We start from the raw sequence: 16,874 nt of genomic DNA, 5'->3' as shown, positions 1-16,874 counted from the left end.
ACAGTGAGAACCAGTCTCAGAATAAACACAGCAACAACAAGCATGTGGATTGCTTCTGAGGCAACCTTCTGCACATAAAAACGTGAACGCACACACATGTACAGACATCTGTCGAACAATTTATTAACAATATTGGCTTTGTGTATAGGGAAGACATTTAATGAAATAATGTAAAAAATTGGTTGCTCAGTGTCATCCATGGTAGTGTCTTATGGGAAGCTTTAACGTGGAAAATGCTGGAAAGATGAGTAGGTAGGCCTGAGCTAGGGGGGTGGTTCATTTTGACAGCACCATTCACTATAGTAGTTGAAATGCTTGTTCCATAGACTAACATTTAAGGAATTGTTCTTGGGCATTAGTGTAGCTGAGAGAGGAACATGGAAGTTTGGAATGTGTATTTAACTTCTTTCCTTGTGGTGATAGTTGAATGACTTACTAGAGAAATAATAGCTTATATTTATGTTCTACTTTAAGGACTTCAGAGTATGTTCTTGTGCTTTTTCTTGTTTATCTTTCTGATTAATAGTTTACTACACATTTTTGCAAATAACGAGCATGTTGAGGTAGGATATGGGGAAAGTTCTTAGGGTGCCAAAAGAGGTGTTTTAACTTGAAAGTAAAAATGATTTAAGATTTGGTGGTCATGGAAGTACAAAAGTAGTAGGAAAGGTTGCAACCAAGTGTGTTCTTAGGAAGGAAGGAAGGGCATTTGGAAAGGAGAGTGGAGTTCCTCCTTGGAGTCTCTTGGAAGTATAACAGTTTATTTCCTTGGTAGAAGGATAGAAAAGACAACACTATTATAGTGTTCTGCTAGATATCAAATCTTTTTCTATTTATAGGACTGTCACCAGACCTACAATCTATGGAACAGATCCGGAGAATTATGAGACCCACTGATGTCCCTGATACAGGTAAGTGGATACCGAAGTTTAGTTAATTGCTTTGTGTAAAATGTTGACATGATTGAACCTAATTATATTTAGTGAAAGTCATTCAGAAAGTTATCATCCCTGAAACCAGTTAACATTTGATACTAAATTTCTAGGATATTTTAATGGAAAGTTTCTGAGATATTGAAAATGTTTATTTTGGTATTTGACTTTCTCTTTAGCCTTCAGAAATATAATAATATAGTCCATAGATCTTTTCCTAGGTTCAGACATTTCTCAGAATAAGGAACGTCTTCACCATATTTTTAATATTATAGAGATTAGAAAAGTAGGCTGTAAAGTGGAAAAACAAAGAATCCAAAGTGATCAGGACAGTCAGTCCTGAAGGAAGAACATGACAGGGAAAGACTAGCCCTGCCTGCCAGATGGAAAGTCTTACAACAAACAAACAAACAAACAAAATAACTCCAGAGGCTGGTGCTCAGTAGTGCGTAAGTGTAAGGAAGTGATACGCTGACTGTTCCGGGAATGGCAGTGAGAAACTAAACAGATTGCAGTTACTATGCTTGAGTGTGCCACACACCATTTCATGTGTCAGAAATCAGCAGAAATGCTGCCTTAGGAAGTCAGGAAAGGTGCTGTGCTTTCTTCAATCTCATTGTTGTTTTTTCTGTTTTCTAAAGGTTTGCTGTGTGATTTACTGTGGTCTGATCCAGATAAGGATGTACAAGGCTGGGGAGAAAATGACCGTGGTGTGTCTTTTACTTTTGGAGCTGATGTAGTCAGTAAATTTCTGAATCGTCATGATTTAGACTTGATTTGTCGAGCTCATCAGGTAGGCAGTATGAAGACTCTTGATACTTTATTGTTAATTTCACACACTTCATAGATAGATAGATAACCCCCATCTGCCCATGTGTCTTAGTTACTGTTCTGTTGGTGTGAAGAGACACCATGACCATGGCAACTTATAAAGAAAGCATTTAATTTGGGGGCTAGAGTCCATGAACGTCATAGCATGGAGTGTGGTGGCAGGCGGGCGGGTGGGCAGGCCTGGTGCTGGAGCGGGAGCTGAGAGCTTCCGTCTGAAGGCAGTAACCACAAGGTAGAGAGAGTGGTGACTGGGAATGGTGTGGGCTTTTGAAACCTCAGAACCCCCAGTGACACACCTCCGCCAACAAGGCCACACCTAGTACTTTGCGACAGTTCCACCTTCTGAGGACCAAGCATTCAAATGTAAGAACTGATAGATAGGAAAGGTGGTCGTATGGGGGATGAAGAGACGGCTCAGTAATGAAGAGCACTGGCTCTGATTCCCGTCACTCACATGATAGCCTAGGGGATCGGACACCTTCAGGCCTCAACAGTAGCAGGCATACAAATAGTGTGCAGACATACATGAAGGCAAAACACCCATACACCTAAAAATAGAATAATTAATTAAAATTTAAAAGATAGTATGGTTTGTATCAGGAAAAGAGTAGGTGAGGGGCCAGCATCTAGTCTCCCATAGTCTGTTACCAGCATGTGTGAGTATTGTTCTTTGACAAAAATAAACTGTGCTATGAGAAATTTTTGAGACAGTTGTGGAATGTATTTATAAACTGGTTAATAATAGCACATTGCTAATTATTTTAGCCATTATCACATCATTATTGATACTGTAAAAAGAGTATCCACTCTTCTCAGTAATGCATACTCGGTGCTTTTGATCTGTAAAACATACTTGGTTTGTAATACATTGGCTGGAGGGCATTCTGAAATAGTTTTGTCCTTTTTATTTTTACAGTGTGTATTTTATTTTCTATGTGTGAATGTTTTACTTGCACCACAGCATGCCTAGTGCCTAACAGGGGTCAGAAAAGGGTGACACATACACACACCCGGAACTGGCGATGTGGATGTTCATGAGCCACCATGTTGGTGCTGGGAACTGAGTTCAAGTCCTCGGAAAGAAAACAAGTGTCTCCACCACTGAGCCGTTGCCTCAGCCCCTGGGCCTCTTTTTGTTGTTGGTTTGGTGGGTTTAAAAAAGAAAGTGGGGGGAGGAGTATGTGCACATGGGAAGAGTCATTGTATTACCTTTTCTTGCTGTATTTGGGAGGAAAGCCGGGGTCTTGGCACCTGACTGAAGGAGGATGGGCTGTTTGGCCTTCGCTTGGTTAGTTCCGTGACTAGGCGGTTGGAAATGACCTGTTAATGAGGCTTTTTTTTAAATCTCCTTGACAGGTGGTGGAAGATGGGTATGAATTTTTCGCTAAACGACAGTTGGTAACCTTATTTTCTGCCCCAAATTACTGCGGCGAGTTTGACAACGCCGGCGGCATGATGAGCGTGGATGAGACTTTGATGTGTTCGTTTCAGGTGAGACATGGAATAAAAGTGTCTGTCTTTCTGGTTTGTGAGACAGGGTCTCCCTCGATAGCCCAGACAGACAGGCTGACCTTGTCTTCCTGCCTCTCCCTCCTGAGTATCAGCACAATAGGCATATACTGCCCTGCCTGGCTTGGTAGACTTGTAATGACTAGACATTCATTAAAACTATTATCAGAGTAAATTTTCTTTTTAAATAATCTCTCTCTGAGCAATGTGTTGATTTTAATTCAGAATTTGTTACCCTCCAGGGCGAGAGCTACAGTTCAATGGTAAAATGCCTTCTTATCACATGCCAGACCTTTGGTTCAGTCTCCAAGTACATCAGTGGAGGACACACACACACACACACACACATACACACACACAATGAAAAATGTGATTAACATTCAGACTGATTAAAACTTTCTGGTTTGGGTCATGAACTTCCTAGCTTTGGGTCTGTAACCAAAGATGGTTTTAGAAAAGTTTAGGCTGCATCATTCTTGTTTTAAATGTTTAAATTGTTAATTCTTGTGTGACATACTGCCTAGTGTAGAACCTACCAAAAGAATGTGGATGGCAGGCTGGGAAGATGATTTAGTGAAGTGCTTGCCTTGTAAACCTGAGCTTCTTTACCTTAGTTTGGACTCCTAGAGCAGGGCATGTGCCTGTTCAGTCAGAGGAGGTGGAGACAGGAGGGTGTGCTGGCCAGTGCAGGACCTGCAGGAGCATTGACACTCTGCATGGAGAGTGGAAAAGCATTGAGGAAGACTCCCAACATGGGCTGGCCTTTCTCATGTATGTGCATTCTCCCACACAGCAAAGAGTGAAGGCAGTGGACAAGTTAGGGCTTTTTCTTTTACAAGATTAGTACATGAGATAGGTATTGAGGAAGAAAGAGTTATAAATTAGATGAAAATAAAATGCTTAGCTAAGAAGGAAATTCTAGTAATCTTAAGTTCCCTTATAGAAACATGCAGGTTTCCCAGGCTCCTGCTTTGTCCTGCTGCTTGTACAAACGTGTTACTCACGGGCTGAAAAGCTTACTGCTAGACAGGGGATCTCATGATGTTGATGGGTTGCGTTCAGAACTCTCATTACCAACGCCTGAGGACGCATAAATTCCTTGTATAAAATGGTATCACATTCATATATAAGTGATATACCCTTCCTTCTGTATGGCTAAATTGTTTATAATGCCAAGTACAGTGTATATACTGTATAAGTAAGAATCCTGTTTAGAGAAGGACCAAAAATGTCCATACATGTTCAATCCAGACACCTTTTCCTGAATGTTTTCACTCTAATATAGTTCAGTTCTTGGATTAAACTAATTGATTGAAATCCACTGGTGTGTAGAACTGACTCTGTTTCTAAGTGTAGCGAGGTGGAAATGCAGATGGCTACAGCTGCCCTAGGAACACAGTGGCAGTTCATTAAAAGGGTAGACATGGTGTTATCAGATGACTGAGCAAAATCAGGTCCACAAAATCTTGTAGTCTTATTTATAATTGCTACAAGTAGAAACAACCCCAGAGCCCAGCTGAAGAGTGGATAAATAAAATGTGCTATCTGTCCATACAATAGAGTCTAATTTAGTAATAGAAAGGACTAAAGGTACTGATACGTAGTACAGCATGGAAGAGCTTTGAAATCTTACATGGAGAAGCTATTCACAAAAGACCATGTGTTATTTGATGCCATTTCTATGGAATAATCTAGAATAGGCAAGTATATAAATACATAATGTAGGTAAGTGATTGCAAATGCTTATGGGGAGATGGAGAACCAGAATACGAAGTAACTTAAGAACAAAGTTTCTTTTAGGGTGGGACAAAAACTACTAAAATCAGATAATCGTAGTAAACATACAGCGTATTAAATAAATATTCATCCTAAAAACACTTTTTTAAGCACTTAAACTTTACGATGTGGAAAATAACCATAAAAGTATCAAAGTAATATCTACATGTAAATGAAAAATAAAGTTGAAGTTGTGTGTGGTGGCTTATGCCTGTAATCTCAGCACTGAAGATGATGAGGCAGAAGGATTGCCATGAGTGTTGCTGCACTAACAACGTATCTCAGGAAACCCAGGGGGTGCGGTCAGAATTAAGGGGAGAACCTAGGGTTTTTGACACAGACCAATGTTTTTTCCTCTCTAATGAGGTGAACTGAAGACGAAAATTTTAATTTAAAATTTAACGCTCAGCAGCTGCTTGAGGCTGTGTACCCAAGCTTTTGTTACTAAAATACAAAGGGAATGATAACTAAAGTTGTTCCTGAGGGTGGTTCTGGAGGCAGAACCCAGGCACTTTTTCATGCTGAATACTTACTGAGCTGCTCTGACAAACTTAAATCTGAAAAACGTTTGTGGGATGTTGCTGAGCTATTTCTGTATTTTCATTGGACTTTAACAATTGATGCCATTTATTGAAGAATAATGCTGCTGATTATGTATTTCAAGATACTGAAACCATCTGAAAAGAAAGCTAAGTACCAGTACGGTGGACTGAACTCTGGACGTCCTGTCACTCCGCCTCGAACAGCTAACCCACCGAAGAAAAGGTGAAGAGAGGAATTGTGTACAGAACCCATCAGATCTGTTCAGGACATACTTCATAATATATAAGTGTGCACTGCAAAACCATGCAGCCATTCGACACCCTTATGACGTCACACCTTTAACTTAAGGAGACGGGTAAAGGATCTTACATTTTTTCTAATAGAAAGATGTGCTCACTGTATTGTAATAAGTATACTCTGTTATAATATTCAACAAGTTAAATCCAAATTCACAAGTATCCATGAAAGTTCTATCTTCTGGTATCACAATTTTTCAAGTGGAAAAGCATCCCAGTTAAACTCGCTGTGGTAGTTACCCAGATGAAAGCATGGTGTTCCAGCTGTGTCATGTGGTTAGTGTTGCTTGGTTGTTAGTATTTGGGGCTTGTTTTGTTTTGTTTGTTTTTGCTAGAATAATGGCAACTTTTCCTGTTTTTCCCTAAACATTTTAAAAAGTGAAATATGGGAAGAGCTTTAAAGACATTCACCAACTATTATTTTCCTTCTTCACTTATCTACTTAAGTAACTGTTTGATCTTACTAAGAAAACTTATGCCTCATAATAGCAAAAAGGAATTTTAGAGGATGATAGGTTTTAAAAATATACAAACTATCTGACCCAATGATTTTAATCAAACAGTTTGACTGGGCAAACTTTGCAGCCGATAATATTTCGCTTTTTTCAAAATTGCCACTGATTTGGATTTATGCACTCTAATTTTTAATTTATTGATGCTCTTGTGCAGTAGCATTTCATTTAAGATAAGGCTCATATAGTATTACCCAAAATTAGTTGGTAATGTGATTATGTGGTACCTTGGCTTTAGGTTTTAATTCGCACGAAACACCTTTTGGCATGCTTAACTTTCTGGTATTACCCTCACCTGCATTGGTTTTGTTTTTTGGGGTTTTTGTTGTTTGTTTGTTTGTTTTTAGATCCACACAACATGAGAATCCTTTTTTGACAAGCCTTGTTGGAAAGCTGGCGCTCTTCTTTCCCTTTCTATGTGAAGGATGTATTTAAATGAATGCTGGTCAGTGGGACATTTGTCAGCTCTGAGTATCGGGGTGCTTCACTGTCTAATAATTGCCATGTGAATGTTGTTTTTGACTATAAGGCTTTGTCACTAAAGATTTTTACTCTGCGTTTCCATAATCAAAGGTCATGATATGTATAGACATGCTTTGTAGTGAAGTATTGTAGCAATAATTTCTGTACATGATCAAGAGTTTATTGCAGCGTTTCTTTCCCTGTTCTCTTTTTTAAGGGTTAGCATTAACAAATGTCAAGGAGTAGCAAAGTCAACACAGATTTTAGGAGGACTTAACAACAGGCACAGATCTGTGATTCTTCGGATGTGACACTATTGGATGTGATTCTAAAGTCTTTTTATTGAACATTGTCAAATTTGTAAGCTTCATAGGGATGGACATAATATTTATATAATGCCCTTCTTATGTGTTACCATAGATGTGAAACCTTCTATTGTCTTTGAAAATGTTAAATTGAGAACTCTGTTAACATTTTATGGATTGGCGCATTGTATTACTGCAAGAAACATTTGATTTTCAGCACAGTGCAAAAGTTCTTTAAAATGCATACATCTTTTTTTTTCTAATTCCATTTTGTTTTAAAGCACATTTTAAATGTAGTTTTCTCATTTAGTAAAAGTTGTCTAATTGATACAAAGTCTGGGTGATTATTCTGTGTTGTTTTGGTTTTGCAGTGAGACATGTAAGCACACATTGACACAGTTGTAGCCTTGTTCCATTAGGTCACACATGCCTTTATCTAATGTGCTTGAATACCTTGACTGAATTATAAATCAAACAGTTGCTAATGGGATTTTAGATGTTATCTCTCAGTAGTCAGTATTTAAGGTAGCTCAAGAAAATAGGCCGGGGCTGGAAAGATGGCCCAGTGGTTAAGAGCTCTGACTGCTTTTCCAGAGGACCCAGGTTCAATTCCCAGCACCTACATGGCAGCTCACAATTGTCTGTAATTCCAAGATCTGACACCGTCACACAGAGATATATTCACACAAAACACCAATGCACATAAAATAAAAATATATTTAAAAAAAAGAAAATAAGCCTTGATCTGAATGTTAGTTGATCCATATTAATCTGTATTTTATAAACTGGATTTTTATAAACATTCTTTCAAATTAAAACTAAAGAAAAGTGAGCAAATTAGTACTGGTTGTTAAAGGATGGACATTTACTATGTTGAAAAATCATTCAGACCTTTTAGAACTACTTTACAGCTTCTTATGGACAAATAGTCAGTATATTATGTCCTAAACTGTAATATCACAGCTGAACACCTGTAACTATCATAGATTATTATGCTAGTTTACTGGCAAAAATCACGAAGACAGATAAAATACAGGCTGCCTTAAATCCCAGGATTTGTGATGCAGACAGGGATACCTATGAATTTGAAGCCTAGTTTACATATTAAGACCTGTTGGGGGCGGGGGGGATTACGAAGTCTGATCACTAGATGAAAAGTTAAAAGGGATGGCAGAGGACCTGGGTTTAATTCCCAGTACTCAGAAGGTTGCTCATAGCTGTCTGTAGTGCAGGCCAAGGGGTCTGATACCTTGTGCCCTCTGTAGACACCAGGCACACATGTGGTGGGTGCATAGACATACGTGTAGGCAAAACCCCTATACATATAGAAAGAAAATGTTTAAATGATTTTGTTTTGTTTTGTGAGGGGCATGGTATCTAAGTGTAACAGCCCTGACTGTCCTGGAACTCGCTTTGTAGGCCAGGCTGGCTTCACACTCCTAAGATCCACTTGCTTCTGCCTCTCGAGTGCTGGGATTACAGGTGTGTGCCACCACCACCCAGTGGATTTTTTTGTTTAAGCGCTGAGCCAAATACAATGAGTGTTTTGATTGGGGGGGGGGGGTCACTGTTGTTTGTTTTGAGACAGATTCAAGTCCAGGTTGGCCTCAAGCTCCAATCCTCCTGCCTTAGCTTCCTGAGTGCTGAGACTGTAGGCCTGACCCATGCTGGGCTAAAACATCTATGTTAAGTGTGTAACCTGCTGATAGCTGCTAGCCACCATAGGTGCCCCAGAAACTTCATCTCTGATAGAACTCAGGAACCGGCTCAGCATAGCAAATTAAACTCCTTGCTGCTTCAGAGGTTTTGTGGTTTGGTTTGGTTTTGTTTGTAAGATTTACTCATTTATTTAATGTGTGTGAGTGTTCTGCCTATGTGTATGTATATCCACCACATGAGTGTCTGGTGCCTGTAGAAGTCAAAAGAAGGCGTTGGATCCCCTGAAACTGGAATTAGGGGTGGTTGTGAGCCACCATAGGTGCTGGGAACCTGGGTCCTCTGCAAAAGCAGCAAGTGCTCTTAACCACAGAATCATCTCTCCAGTCCTTGCCTTGAGTCTTATTGTGAGGTCCACCGTCCCACTCCCAGCATGCAATCTAACTAGGCATAGTGACCACAGTCTGTGGCAGGGGGATTGCCATTTGAGCCTAGCCTGAGCTATAGATCAAGACACTACCTCAAAAAAGTCACTGACAGCAGAACAAGTTTCTCAGCCAAGTGTAGTGAGACCTGCAGTCCCGGTTCTTAGGAGCTGGAGACAGGGGGATCAGAAATGCCTAGGCCAAGTTTCAGCTACACAGTAAGTTTGAGACCAACCTAAGCTATATGAGACCCTGTCTTAAAATAACCCCACGTGTACTGGGGCTGGGGTAGGGGCAGAGGCCAAGGCTGCGGGTAAGTGGCTCTTGGATGCTCAACCCCAAGTCCCCGAACATAGTGCGAACAGGCACGAGGATGAAGCAGAGTGCTATCCAACACCGTCTTCTGGACATGACGTACTTATGAACTGTGGTTACCTGCACGAAACTGAGCTGTCAGCATGCTGGGCTACATGATCAATGGGCTCACAAAGGCCCACTCCTGGTTGAGGGACATTTGGCAGTTAATGGTTACCGGGGATAGCAAGACTTTTCTTTAGTAGGGTAGCCAATGTTCTATTGGTGAAATTATTAAGGCCACTCCACATAGTTCAAAGGGAGGTTTATTTTGTAGGGTAACTTACAAATGAAGGGATAGGTTGTAAGGTCTGGCAAAGGTATCGCGCAGTCCGGCGGTGTTCTCTGGAGAACTCTGCTCGGTCCACCTCCTGCGTCCAGTGTCCCAGAACCAAGAGAGAGAGCTCTCTCAATCCTGGATCTTCAGCTTCCTCCTCTGCCCCACCTTGTGGGCGTGACCATTACCAAAGCCTCAATGGGGGTTGGAACTTCCAGGCCAAGGCTGGCATGGCTACCCACTCCAGTGCTCAGTTGCCCCTGCTCCAGTAATTAGCTCCACACCCATGTTCATACATGCAACCTAAAGACAAAACAAAATGGCCATGGGACAAAGGGGTCCAGAAGCGGAGGGTAATGTGATGAAAATGATTAAAATATTATAAATATGTTCAAGAGTGTCAACAAATATTTTTGAAACTTATCCCCCAGGATAATACCCTGAATCTTATATAACAGACCTTTTGAGCCCACTGAAGTTAATTCCACTAGTCACCGGAGACCTAGGTTACAGTTGCTTACCATAGTGTAATGTCTGTTTTGTTAGGAAACTAGTCTTTTTAGCTTTTGAATTCCCGAGACTTTGAGTGAACTGTCAATTACTCCGTCCATGTATGTGTTGGGTGGCCCTTGAGACTATGTAACATTTGGCCTTCAAACTTTGAGGTGCCTACACAAGCTCTGGAACAGAGATGATTTTTTATTACTGATGTATTTCCTGGAGTGATGCTTGGTACATCAGAGACATAAATATGCAGCATTTAATGAATCACAGATTTTAAAAATGACTGCTCAAATTACTGTTGGCACTTTGGCCCTATGAAGAAGTTTACAACACAGTTCCAATTTCCCTTTATTCTCAAGTCTCAAAACAAAAATATTGGAGTTGTCTCGGGAGATTTTTGAGTCTGCACTGCCCAGATAAATGGCTCATTGTGAAAACTCATCCTAATAGTTAAAATAAGGGAAAAAAATAATTGGTTTGTGGAAGGAAATGGGCACATACTTACCTTTTGGAAATGAAGTTTATCATTGAGGAGGCAGAGGGCAGGCGGATCTCTGTGAGTTCGAGACCAGAGTGAGTGCCAGGACAACCAGGGGTACACAGAGAAAACCCTGTTTCAAAAAAGGAAAGGGGAGGGATAAAAGGGTTTATTGGGAGAAAGGGCCCCCAGGGGCATGATCTTGGTTAAAGAGGGGGAGAGAATATTAAAAAGAAAGGATACAGTATATTAAAAACCATATACAGGGAGGGCTGGAGAGATGGCTCAGAGGTTAAGAGCACTGGTTTTCTCTGTTCTTCCAGAGTTCAATTCCCAGCAACCACATGGTGGCTCACAACCATCTGTAATGAGATCTGTCGCCCTCTTCTGGCTTGCAGACATACATGCTGTATACATAATAAATGAATAAATCTTAAAAAAAACAAACAAACAAACAAACATATACAGGGCCTTAAAGGGGAAGAAACTTCCCTTTAAAATCTTGAGGATAAGAGAGAGGGAGGAAAGAAGCCACCGAGAGAAGGGTTGGGAGGGGAGGCTAAAGAGGCACCTCCAGAGAACTCCTACCCCCAAAGGAGATTCCTTCCTTTTACATGATTTCATGGGGTGGCAGGAAGCTTCATATCAGGTGATTTAGATCAACATAGCATGTGACAGGGGGCACAGGAGAGCCAAGTATTGATTAGACCATAAATTAGTTGCTAGCCACCACACAACTTCTCCCTGGGAAAGGGGAGGGGCGTGGCTTGGTGGTTTGGTGGCTTCTGACTGGGGTGTGCATGACCACGGTCTTAAAGGGGCAGGTTTGTGTACTAGTACCATATGGATGAGTATAAGAAGTCTGTTACTTAAAGGAAGATTCAGCAGCTAGCTCATCACAGGCACACTGGGAAAAAGGACATATTTAAAGTCAAACATTCCCCAGGTACTATCTTGCCTGCATTTTGGAGTCTCCATTCTCTGATTATCTTAAGTCATCATCATAGTGAGCTGCTACTTGGTATATTTTTAGGAAAATTATATATAATGCTGTAATTTTTATACATTCATCTAGTGTGAACATTTTAGACAAGTAACCAAGACTTGAAAGCAGAGTTGTCACCTCATTTGCAAAGACTGTGTTATGGGTTTAAGAAAAAACAGAGCCGGCAGTGGTGGTACACGCCTTTAATCCCAGCACTGGGAGGCAGAGCCAGGTGGATCTCTGTGAGTTCGAGTTTGAGAAACCCTGTCTCAAAAAACAAAAAAAAAGAAAAGAAAAAACAGAAGCTGGCCATAGTAGCCTTTACTCCCAGCATTTGGGAGGTAGAGGCAGGTGGATCTCCATGAGTTTGAGGCCAGCCTGGTCTACACACCAGGTTCCAGGACAGCCAGGGCTGCTACACAGAGAAAACCTGCCGAGTTGTGGGGGTGGGGGGATAAAGAAAGACCAGCAAAAATACTTTCAGTAAGGAACAAAATGGTGCTGTGGAAGAAACTACAGAAATGCAGATGTTTTATTTTTTGCTTTGGGTTAAATTACCAGTTATTCAGGTTGAATGCTTGTTTTCCGTACAAAATTCCACAAAGAATTTGGTGCAGTTTTTGTCTCCCAGTAAATAGAGGTGTGTCTTTCATGAACATGATTACTATCCTTGGCACCTGAGGGTACCAAAAGGGGGGGAAAAGTGAGTAAAAGGAAATGGGCAAAAAGTCGCCCACTCGTTTATTAAGAACTGCAAATGGAGAAGGAAGAAGAGCTTCAGAATTCAAACAGTAATGGTAATCTCTTTCTTGGATATAAATTTGGAATGTGGGGCTAGAGAGATGGCTCTGTGGGTTGAGAGCACTTGACTGCTCTTGAAGAGAGGACCTAAGTTTGGTTCCAAGAACCGGTAGCAGGCACCTTACCACCACCACCTCTTCCTCCAGTCTGCAGGCTTGAGTGCCCTCTTCTGGCTTCTGAAGGTGGTGCACATAATCTACTAAGGCACACACAGTTACACATAAATAAATCTTTAAATTGAAGTGTTTGGGTGATGCCTACTTACCATCGTGTCATGTTTCAGCCCTATGCAGTTACATATGTGCTTTGTACAAGTTCTATTTTAAAATACATGATTTTCTTCATGTAAAATGGTGTATGAACACAAAAGTTTTATTTTAAAAACCTGATTAACAACCAGGCAGTAGTAGCTCACGCCTTTAATCCCAGCACTTGGGAGGCAGAGGCAGGTGCATCTCTGAGTTCGAGGCCAGCCAGGGCTACACAGAGAAACCCTGTCTTGGGGGTAAGAGTGGGGCCCTGGTTAACAAAATTCCCTAAGTGAGAACTGGCAAAAATGCTGCAAGGTTTCAAGAGTGGAGCAGTAATCTCCTAACAGCTACTTCCACTCAGTGAGCCCCGTGGAGACAGGTGCAAGATCCAGGAGTCAGAGGACACACATAAGCACTGGACCATGCTGACACCCCTGTGGCACTGTTCCAATTCCCTGCACATAGCAAACACTCAGATTCACTCATTTAAGTGGGGCCTTGAACCATGGGCATCAGTACGAGATTTAAATGGTGAAGAGAGCACATTATAAACTAAGTTTTAAGAAAGGAGCTAGATTGTGGTGTCACGTGCCTTTAATCTTAGTACCACCAGGCAGAGGCAGGTGGAGCTCTAAATTTGAGGCCAGCCTGGTCTGCAGAGTGAGTTCCGGGACAGCCAGGGCTACACAGAGAAACTTTGTCTCAAAAAACAAACAAACAAAACAGACAAGTTGAAATGTTTCAGACATGTTAAAGGAAACAAAAAAGTTTATAAAGTTTAGTCTGGCAAAAGATTGTGATGGCCATGCATTTCTTTTTTTTTTTTTTAAAGTACAATGGGAACAGACTGGTTCTATTTCAGACAGTGCAAGAAATTTACAGGTTATAGGCAACTCTCTGATTTTTCAGAAGGTGAATCGCCAAGGTGTAGTTCAGAGATTGGAAAACGGGATGGATAAGATGAGGGAAAGTGGAGCTGGAGAGATGGCTTAGAGGTTAAGAGCACTGACTGCTCTTCTAGAGGTCCCGAGTTCAATTCCCAGCACCCACATGTGGTGCCCTCTTCTGTGTACATAATAAATAAATAAATCTTTTAAAAAAATGAGGGAAAGCACTTAATACTTCAGAGACTTCCTTTCTTGCACGTGTGTATTTGTACCATGCATGTGTGCCAGGTACCCACAGAGTCTGCCCACAGAGTCCAGAAGAGGGTGCTGGATTCCTTGGGACTAGAAGAGAGTTGTGAACTATCGTGTGATAACTGGGAATTGAACCCAGATCCTCTGGAAGAGCACCCATTGCCTTTAATCATCTCTCCAGCCCTCAGAGACTTGCTTTAAATGCCGAGTCAAATCTCGGGTATGAGAGAGAGAAGGAACAAATGCTTTCGATGTCCCTGTCCACTCTCTGAGGTTGTCCCAGCAGGACACAGAGGCCATCATCTCACCCTCATCCTTAGGTTGACACACCGCGGTCACATCATCTGCCTACACTTACATAGCTAGTAAAGAAAGAAAGAAAAGTACTGAATTGAAACCAGATCTCAAACTATCTAGTGCATTCACATTATACACATTAAAAAATAGTTTTAAAAGTAAAAACAAAAACACAGGAGTGAGAACATTCACGAAGTCCTCACTGGTTGTAACCTTTTAAGCCAAAATATCAGCAATAAATTACTTCTTCAATACCTTTAATTTGACAAATTGACCTTAATTATAAAAATAAATTATAAGTTATAATTATTTGAGGAACACTGTCAGACATGGTAGTACACTTGAGAGGTGAAGTTAGTTCAGAGTTAATCTCTGCTACATGTGGATCAATTGGAGGCCAGCCTTGACTACACAAAACTGTCTCACAAAAAAAAAAAAAAAAAGTGTGTGTACTTTTCTATACCTCTCATGGAAATGGCTCATCGTGTCTTGTATTCTAGTTAGTTTTCTTGTCTGTCCAGTATTTTACAACATAGTGATGTTCGTGTGTATTCATTGCTCAGTTAAATAACATTGTATACTAATGGCTGGAAATGAGTCATCACAAGAATCCCTGACACCTAAGAAAAAAGAGACAGCAGGGGAGGGTCCTCAGGAAAAGCCAGAGGAAAAGCCTGGAGCAGCCACTTCCCTAAAAATTTTCTTGACACATTCATTCACCCAAGGGCCATGGGTTTAAATTAAAAAAAAAAAAAAAGTAAAAAGTAAAAAGCCAGGCGGTGGTGGCGCACACTTTTAATCCCAGCAGAGGCAGAGGCAGGCGGATCTCTGTGAGTTCGAGACCTGGTCTACAGAGTGAGGTTCAAGACAGCCAAAGCTACGCGGAGAATCCATGTCTCAGAAGAAAAAACAAAACAAAACAAAAAACCCACCCTCCCCCAGGAAAACTCAAAGTGCCCCTTACTTGTCACTTTTAGTGTGTTGAAGTGTAAGCTGCTTTCGACGTTCCGAGTTGCTGAGCGAGAAACTCATTTGCTGGGAAGGACCTCAAACAGGCAAGGCTAAGTTGCTCTTAAATGCTGTAATTGTACCAGAAAAATATAGAAGCAGCATCAACCATCCTAATGATTTAAACATGATCCTTTTCTGGAATGTGCAGGCAGTAAGACATGAAAGACTAACAGCATGGAAAGACGGATGCGGTGTGTCGACAGAAAAACAAAACAAAACAAAAAACCAAAAAGCAGCTTCTACTTTAGAGGGATGGGGGCAGGCAAGCATTTATTTAGCACCTGCTGCATCCCAGACCTCCCAAGGAGGCACCGGATGATGAAGAGGCGGCTTTAGCTGTGAACCGGAGCACACTACCCTCTGCTCACGAAAAGCCACTTTAATCACACCTTTGGAACTAGCTTAGGCGGGCCCTTCCTCCTTTTACACACTTGTGCACACGCGGGGCTGGGGCGGCCGCGTTCTCTCAGGAGCTCCCGGGAGCCAGGCGCGTGCAGAGTGGCGAGGGGTTGCATGCTACGGGAGGACGGCGGGCCGCCCCGGGCCTGCTGGGCAGCACCGACTCCTCGTCCCGTCGGGGCCACCTTAACGGTTCCACACCGACACGTTCGCGGGAAAGCGCGATCCCCGCCGGGGAGGTCCGGGGAGCAGGAGCAGAATAACGGCAGAAGACTCGGGGAAGGGGCGGGGCGGGGGCGGGGCCACGGCGCCCAGCCCCGCCCTCTGGCCGTTCCCGCGCTCCCATTGGCTCCAGCGCCCCGCCGGCCCCGCCCCCTGCCGTTCCCGCGTTCCCATTGGCTCCGGCTTGCCGCACGCTCCGGGCCGGGCGGCTGGCGGCGGGCAGAGCGGGTGTCTCGGCCTGCGGGCGACCGGCGCGTAACCGCCTGAGGCAGCTCGGCTGACGCGGAGGCTGCTTGGCGGGCCGCTCGCCCTTCGCCGCTCAGCGCAGGCAGGTACCTTCGGCCTCACCCGGCGGGCGTTCGGGCCTGGTGACGCCGTCCTGCGTCGGGAGGCGAGGGCGGCTCGAGGCCTCGAGCGCCCCGCCGGCTCCCAGGGTCCGGACGCGGGCTGGGCGTCGCCGAGGCGGGGAACGGGAGCCGGCGGCGCGGGGCGGGAGGAGGGGACCCCGGTGGGGTCGGGAGCCGCAGGAGGGGAGCCGGCCGGCCGGCAGGGGCCGCGGGGTGCACGGTGAAGGGGGCGGTGCGGGGGATGCGAGCCCCGCCGCTCCGTTCTCGGTGCCACGCCCCCGCCCCGAGCCGCACCGCGGGAGGCTTGAGTAGTGAGTGAGCTGCTGGGACTCATCGCCACACCCTTAGCCCGTTTCCTACCTGCCCCGAGTCTCCGAAGACTGTTAGCTTTTCTCTTTAAAGAGTTATGTATTTATTATGGACACAGAAGGGGGCGCCAGATCTCATTGCAGATGGTTGTGAGCCACCATGTGGGTGCTGGGAATTGAACTCAGGACCTCTGGAAGAGCGGTGGGTGCTCTTAACCTCTGAGCCATCTCTCCAGCCCGATTGTTAGGTTTTC

At 43.1% G+C, this 16,874-nt stretch overlaps 3 protein-coding genes across 3 annotated transcripts in view; 2 read left to right on the top strand and 1 right to left on the bottom strand.

Annotated features, from left to right (window-relative positions):
* The window catches only part of Ppp1cb (protein phosphatase 1 catalytic subunit beta), a 34,871-nt gene extending 27,371 nt beyond the window's left edge, over positions 1–7,500 (top strand). The window contains exons 5-8 of the mRNA XM_036171021.1: positions 840–911; positions 1,574–1,725; positions 3,120–3,254; positions 5,713–7,500. Of these exons, the coding sequence (XP_036026914.1) occupies positions 840–911; positions 1,574–1,725; positions 3,120–3,254; positions 5,713–5,817 (464 nt within the window). The 3' untranslated portion in view covers positions 5,818–7,500. The remainder of the gene's footprint in view (positions 1–839; positions 912–1,573; positions 1,726–3,119; positions 3,255–5,712) is intronic.
* A 2,561-nt stretch (positions 7,501–10,061) lies between these two features.
* On the bottom strand, positions 10,062–16,763 carry LOC118571655 (basic proline-rich protein-like). Its single transcript, XM_036170851.1, has 2 exons — positions 15,298–16,763; positions 10,062–10,181 (listed from the first exon to the last, which is right to left on the bottom strand). The coding sequence occupies exon 1, from the start codon at positions 16,644–16,646 to the stop codon at positions 15,930–15,932; it is 717 nt and encodes a 238-aa protein (XP_036026744.1). The 5' UTR covers positions 16,647–16,763; the 3' UTR covers positions 10,062–10,181; positions 15,298–15,929.
* Positions 16,089–16,874, top strand: part of Spdya (speedy/RINGO cell cycle regulator family member A) — a 31,554-nt gene continuing 30,768 nt past the window's right edge. The window contains exon 1 of the mRNA XM_036170850.1: positions 16,089–16,293. The gene's annotated coding sequence lies outside the window, so the exon portion shown is untranslated. The remainder of the gene's footprint in view (positions 16,294–16,874) is intronic.

The sequence above is a fragment of the Onychomys torridus genome, chromosome 21 (genome assembly GCF_903995425.1).
Source record: "Onychomys torridus chromosome 21, mOncTor1.1, whole genome shotgun sequence".
In the NCBI taxonomy this organism is placed as follows: Eukaryota; Metazoa; Chordata; class Mammalia; order Rodentia; family Cricetidae; genus Onychomys; species Onychomys torridus.
This window is presented reverse-complemented; position numbering and strand designations above follow the sequence as displayed.

What these genes read in the sequence shown, in the direction of transcription:
- LOC118571655 (XM_036170851.1), bottom strand. Translation starts at nt 16,646, where the DNA reads ATGAGTCCCAGCAGCTCACTCACTACTCAAGCCTCCCGCGGTGCGGCT.